At 38.9% G+C, this 7,167-nt stretch overlaps 1 protein-coding gene across 1 annotated transcript in view; it reads left to right on the top strand.

The window, feature by feature from the left end:
- Positions 1–7,167, top strand: part of LRMDA (leucine rich melanocyte differentiation associated) — a 41,685-nt gene that overhangs the window by 11,388 nt on the left and 23,130 nt on the right. Inside the window, exon 3 of the mRNA XM_007957500.1 lies at positions 2,332–2,471. Within this exon, the coding sequence (XP_007955691.1) occupies positions 2,332–2,471 (140 nt within the window). The remainder of the gene's footprint in view (positions 1–2,331; positions 2,472–7,167) is intronic.

Raw genomic sequence — 7,167 nt, 5'->3', positions numbered from 1 at the left:
CACAATTCCTCTGGTTTTCGGTCATTGGTATTCAATGCATCAAATCTATTCTTTAAATGGTCTCCAAATTCAGGAGGGATATTATCAAGGTCATATTTTGGCTCTTGTGGACTTGTTTTAATTGTCTTCTACTTCAACTTGATCATGCATATATATGAGCAGTTGATGGTCTGTTCCACAAATAGCTCCTGGCCTTGTTTTGGCCAAAGATATTGAACTTCTCCATCGCCTTTTGCCACAGATGTAGTCATTCTGATTCCTGTGTATTTCACCTGGTTAAGTCCATGTGTATAGTCATCACATATGTTGTTGAAAAAAGGTATTTGCAGTGAATAAGTCGTTGGTCTTGCAAAATTCTATCATGCAACCTCCACCGTTATTTCTATCACCAAGGCCGTATTTTCCAACTACCAGTAACTCTTCTTTGTTTCCAACTTTTGCATTCCAGTCACCAGTGATAATTAACACATCTTGATTGCATATTTGCTCAATTTCAGGCTGTAGAAGTTGGTAGAAATCTTCAATTTCCTCATCTTTGGCTTTTGTGGTTGGTGCATAGATTTGAATAATAGTAGTATTAACTGGTCTTCCTTGTAGGCATATGGATATCCTATCACTGACAGCGTTGTACTTCAGGACAGATCTTGAAACACTCTTTGTGACTATGAATGTCATTCCTCTTCAATTTGTCATTCACAGCAATATAGATCATATGGTTGTCTGTTTCAGAATGGCCAAAACCAGTTAATTTCAGCTGACTAATGCCTAGAATATTGATCTTTATGCATTCCATTTCATTTTTTACAACTTCCAATTTTCCTAGATTCATACATCATACATTCTATGTTTCAATTATTAATGGGTGCTTGCATCTGTTTCTACTCATTTTGAGTCATGCCACATCAGCCAACGGAGGTCCCAAAAGCTTTACTCTATGCATATTGTTAAGGTTGTCTCTACCCTGAGGAGTCAGCTCTTTCCCAGTCAAATTTCGAGTGCCTTCAAGGGTTCGTCTACTGGCACTATATCAGACAGTGTTTCAGGGCTATTCATAAAGTTTTCCAGTAATATATCAGACAGTGTTTAACAGCTATTCATAAGGTTTTCACTGGCCAATTGTTTGAAAAGTGGATGGCCTCTTCCTTCTTCAGAGTCTATCTTAGCCTGAAGCTCTGCTGCAACATGTCTACCACGGGTAACCCTGCTGGCATTTTGCAATACCAGTGGCATATCCTCCAGCCTCACAGCAACATGTAAAGCAGCACAGGATGACAAACTGACAGACAAGTTCATCTCCCTTAGTTGTTCCTATCCCCTCTGTGCCCACCTACCTTGGGCCCTGGCCTTAATGTATAACTGCCCCTAAGCGAAAAGCAGCCCCTAAGCCCCGGGCCCACCTACCTGGGCTTAAAATAGAACCACCCCCAAGTGAAAAGCAGTCCCCATGCCCTGGGCCCACCTACCTTGGGCCCTGAGCTTAAAATAGAGTCACCCAAAAATGAAAAGTAGCCCCTGAGCCCCTCTTTGAATATTAGATTCTGTAAAGATTCTCAGGGAGTGCATTTTAACTTGCCTTTGTTTAAACCTATCCTAGTCTATTCTTTCTGTCTTTTCCTCTTAGTTTTTCCTCCTTGTTCTCCTTTCCCCAAACCCAATGCTTTATTGCCACCATTGAGAAAACTGAGGAATACTTAGCTCCACTACTTAGCTGAGCTTAGCTCCCTGTTTGCATCCATGTCATTCCCATGTTTTAGTGGTAAATTACCCCCATGACCTGAGAAATAATTTCTTGCTTTAATTGTTAAGAAAAAAATAAGCTTTATAGATGTGTATATTGTAAAATTTTACTATGTGGAATCTACCCTTTTACATTAAAAAAAAAAAAAAAAAAAAAGCCACAGACAAAATAAAAGTGTATTAAAACAAGTTCATTCATATGCCCTCAAATTATCTGGATTAACCCTACCTGCTACTAACCAGAAGGCTGGTGGTTCAAATCCACAAGCCACTTATTGGAAGGAAGATTGGACAATCTACTTCCATAGTGATAATGCCTCAGAAACCTAAGGAGGGGTCACTATGAGTTGGATCTGATGTGATGGCAGTGACTGACTGACTGACTGCTCAAAGAAAAGTTGAGCTGTGTCTCCAATAGTGGGAGTGAAAAACTGAAAATGTCAACACATGGCTATGTTGATTCCAGCCCTCACTCATGTCATCTTAGGAGAGAAGACTGGCCTTGTCAGCTGCTGACCTGTACCTGTCAGTTATGGTCCATTCTTTGTGCTAAACCTTTTGTCTCCCTGGATCAAGATCCTTAACCTTTGTCACATCACTGACTTGGAGTGTTTGCTCAATCACCTGGCAGAAGTGACACCAGCTCTGGAATACCTCAGCCTGCTGGGTAATGTGGCATGCCCCAACGAGCTGGTCAGCTTGGAAAAGGATGAGGAAGACTACAAGAGATATAGGTGAGTAGCAAGGGGCTTGAGCATGGTATGAGAAGGGGAAAATTACATTGTTGGGGATTGCTATTGTACTGTGAGGTGTATCCTAGATATTTGGTAAATATCAGTGAAGTTCCTATGACAGTGCTGAACTTTCTTTACTTTTCAGTATCCTGGAGCCATTGTCTCCCTTTGCCAAGGCCACAGGAACCAAGAGAAAAAAAAAGCTGTTTGGTGGTCGAGGTCAGAGATTGACAACTTTTTCAAAAGGCCAGATTGTACATACTTCAAGCTTTTTGGGCCATATGGTTTCTGTTGCAACCTATGCTGTTCTAGTGTGGTGGTAGCCATAAATAATACATACATGAATGGACATGTGTTCCAATAATACTTTATTTAATAGAAATAGATAGTAAGACAGATTTCAGCCATTAGTTGTTTGTTAGGTACTGTCAAGTTGACTGTGACTCATAGCAACTCATACAGCAGAACAAAACACTGATTGTCCTGTGCCATCCTCACAAGTCTTGCTATAGGTCAACCCATTGTTGCAGCCACTTTGTCCATCCATCTCGTTGAGGGTCTTCTCCTTTTCCGCTGACCCTCCACTTTAAAAAGCATGATATCCTTCTCTAGGGAATGGTCCCTTCTGACAAAATGACAAAAATATATAAGATGAAGTCTGGCCATTCTGGCTTCCAAGGAGCACTCTGGCTGTACTTCTTCCAGGACAGATTTGTTCATTCTTCTGGCAGTCCATGATATTTTTAGTATTCTTTGCCAACATCACAACTCAAACGCATCAGCTCTTCTTCAGTCCTCCTTATTCATGGTCCAGCTTTCACAGACGCATAAAGCAATTGAAAATACCATGGCATAGGTTAGGCGCACCTTAGTCTTTAAAGTGATATCTTTGTTCTTCAACACTTTAAAGAAGTTTTTTTTGCAGTAGATTTGCCCAGTGCAATATCTTGACTCCTACTTCCATGGGTATTAATGGTAGATCTGTGGGCTCTAATTTGCTAATCACCACCATGTGTTGTAAGACACTTTTGTGGTCTGCCTCAGAGTCACAAAAAGTGACCCACCAAAGTTGAGGAAGTCCCAGAAGGCCCATACCTCTCTTAACATAAAACAGTGCCTTAATGTCCACCAAATATGTGCTTTGGTGGGATCCAAGTAGAAACATACCAGGAAAACTTTAATGCTTTATTCCCCTTCTCTCTACTTCTAATCTGTTTTGAAATCTCTGATCCAAACAAACCTATAAAGTAAACAATAACAATTGTGAGGAATGTACTCCTCAGAACAATCAACCATACAGACCAAAATGGCAGGGTTTTCCCAAAAACAAAGTTCTAAAGGCAGGAAAGAACAAATGGAAACGGGAAACCTTGGGAGGAAGTGGGAAGAGTGCTGTTACATTGAAAGGATTGCAACTGATGTGAAATAAAATATGTATAAATTTTTGAAGAGAAAACTAATTTGCTCTGTAAACATTCACCTAAATCACATTAAAATGTTTAAAAAACAAAACAAAACAAAAATCACATATCTTAGCCTTCCTGATCTTACCCAAGTTACTGAACTTATTTTGTTTTCTTCATTTTAAATTCTGTGTATACTTATTTTTCATTGTTGTTTTGTAAATATTTTAATGATTTTTTAAATATGTTTAGCCTCTCTTTCATTAAGATGTAATCTCTCATGAACACCAAGTAGTGTGGGAAGGAGGGAGTGAGGAAGAGATGGAGGGAGAAAGGAAAGGGAGGAAATGAAAGGTGGGAGAGGCCCCTGGAAATTAGATTTAGAAGAGTTAGAAGGAAGGAGGATAATGGTTTGAGAGAAACTGGTTCTATTGGGAATCAAAAATCTATCATGGCCCATGAAGGAATGTAGTTGAAGGAACATCTTGTATAAAGGCAGAGCAGTAAGACATAGATGCCATACCAGGAAGATGATTGAATCTTCTAGATTAAAAAATTATGTGTATGTGTGTTTGTACACACACATATATGTACATATATGTAAGGCTACATGGATTTGGCTGTATTTCTTTACTGGAAATTATTTTGAACTATAATCTCATTTTCTAGACTTCTTGATTAATTTTGTTGGGATCTTAGGCTGTATTTTAAACCATGTTTGAATAAAGCTCTTAACCCAAATTTTTATTTTTTAATCAGATTTTTCTCCATCATGAAAATTTTTCACTTGGGATTTGAACATGGGTTCTAGTAGAAAATATGGTTACACCAGTAGATGGATACTCACAAATTTCTAAATCAATACTCTAAGTTGCTTAAATACTTTAAACTTAATTTTCTTCTGTAGCACTCTTATCAACTTTAAAGCATTTAACAATCTGATACCAGGTTTGAAGTGGTACCATAAAGCATATTTTATCTTCTTGCAACAATTCATTTTCAATAAATGTCTCGGAAGGATGAAGCAAATCCAAAAAGTTCACCCAATAAACATTTTCATTAGAACAAGCAATTTTTTTTAACTTTTTCCCTTCATATTTCTTAAAAATAGTGTAATAAATGATATATGTATATACACGTATGTGTGTGTATATGTATATATGATCTGTACATAAGTATGTATAAGGAGCCCTGGTGGTGCAATGGTTAAGCATTCAGCTGCTAACTGAAAGGTCAGTTAGCAGTAGCTCTGCAGGAGAAAAGACCTGGCAATCTGTTCCTGTAAAACTGACAGCCTAGGAAATCCCATAGAGCAGTTGTACTCTATCATACAAAGTTGCTATGAGCTAGAATTGACTTGATAGCATACAATGAGTGTATACACACACCACACACACACTCATTCATTGAATTTATGGAGCCAAAAGGCCACACATGAATGTGATTGTAAGCAGATTTTTGTTGTTTTTTTCTAGAATGAGAGAAGTAGCAGCAAAAACAGGGTTTAGAAGGTTGTAAAAGGAAAAGAAAAAAACTAATACTATACTTTTTAATTGTACTGGTTACACTGGTAAAAAATACTGAGACCCCTGGTATAAGAGGTCAGATCAGAAGATCTGATGTTTAGTCCAGCTTTGTCAGTGGGGCCTTTAAAATGAGGAGGGCAATATAGATCAGTGGTCCTTAACCATGGATATATCTCTGAGACATCTAAGATATTATTTATTTGGTAGAAAATAAGACAAAATAGTCAATAGGTGGTTACAATATTCAATTAAGAAATAAGGTACATAATGGTATTTAATGCCCCTGTTGGCTCTAACATTCAGAGATACTTTGCTATCAAGTAGGTACAGTTCATCCATCACCATTTCATGCCATTTTACATCTTGTATTGTTCTTTAACTACTTTACATTTTTCAACATAAAAGAATACACTTCCAGTGGATAAGGACTGGTGGATCTTCTGATCTTTTGTAGCCTTATCAGCACCTAAAATACTGTTGGACATGTCATAGGCATGTGATAACTGTTTGCTGGAGGTGACTTGCAATTAGCCGTACCTCTCAGGAGCTGAGTACTTATAGACAGATGCAGGATCCTTTGGGTAGTTCAAATATCCACTGCCTATTTGGAATCAGATCTATTTGAATGTCAACAAAGCCAGATAACAAGGAAGTGATTATTATTCAGACTCTCAATCCAAGTCTTGGTTGTTAGGCCATGATTCATTAGTGAAGACTTGATAGAAGAGTTACCTATGTCATGAGCTGGCCTGTGTCTCCTCTAAGCCTGCCCTTCACACTGTTAGGTCTGTTATCCTGGAGGGTGTTGAGGACTAGGCTGGAAAGACTGAACATATGGCAAAGTTGTCATGAGGGGCTGGCACACAGGCAAAATCATATCTAGTCAAATGTACCTTAGAAAATCTGTAAGTTACCCCAGTGGTATAAGATGTTCACCCTTTGAGAGAATTAGGAATTAAGAACAGTTGTTGTTAGGTGTTATAGAGTTGGCTCTAACTCATAGTGACCCTATGTACAACAGAGCAAAACACTCCTTGGTCCTGCACCATCCTCACAATGTTTGCTGTGTTGAGCCTGTTGTGGTCACTGTCAGGCCATCTTGTTGAAGGTCTTCCCCTTTTTCACTGACCTTCTACTTTACCAAGCATGATATCCTGCTCCAAGGACTGGTCTCTTCTGACAACATGACCAAAGTAGGTGAGACCAATAATGACCAGGATTACTGGTTGGATGGACTCCAGTGGGACCCCCAATACTATGGCCCTTTGGGGCTGTAATAAAACTCATTCCTAGGGTCTGGCTCTTAGTCTAATAGTAAATAAGATGTACATGCAGACCATTCAACCCAGGGTGATGCACTCACATACTCTATGGAGACACATAACTTGGAGCAATCCACAGCAGGGTACCAGAGGGGCAACATTTGCACGGAGGAAATGCAGGACACATAGAAGTGCGTAACTGTGAGTGGCACAGAGGGGGGTGGGGGGAGGTTGTTACTGGGCAAGGGGAGGAGACTGGGTTAGAGTTGGGGATGGTAATTGGGGAGTGAAACCAATGTGTATGAAATGTTGAATGTAAAACAAACTGCTCTGTAAACTTGCACCTAAAGCACAATAAAATAATAATAATAATAATAATAAATAATAATAATCATAAAAAAAAATAGGTGAGACAAAGTCTGGCCATTCTTACCTCCAAGGAGCATTCTAGGTATTCTGAGTGGAACTGGGACAGACAAAATAAAAGTGTATTAAAACAAGTTCA

The sequence above is a fragment of the Orycteropus afer genome, unplaced genomic scaffold (assembly GCF_000298275.1).
Source record: "Orycteropus afer afer isolate SDZICR_OR568_19922 unplaced genomic scaffold, OryAfe1.0 scaffold00752, whole genome shotgun sequence".
Taxonomy (NCBI): domain Eukaryota; kingdom Metazoa; phylum Chordata; class Mammalia; order Tubulidentata; family Orycteropodidae; genus Orycteropus; species Orycteropus afer.
Note: the sequence above shows the minus strand (reverse complement) of the source record. Positions and strands in the feature narration are given on the sequence as shown.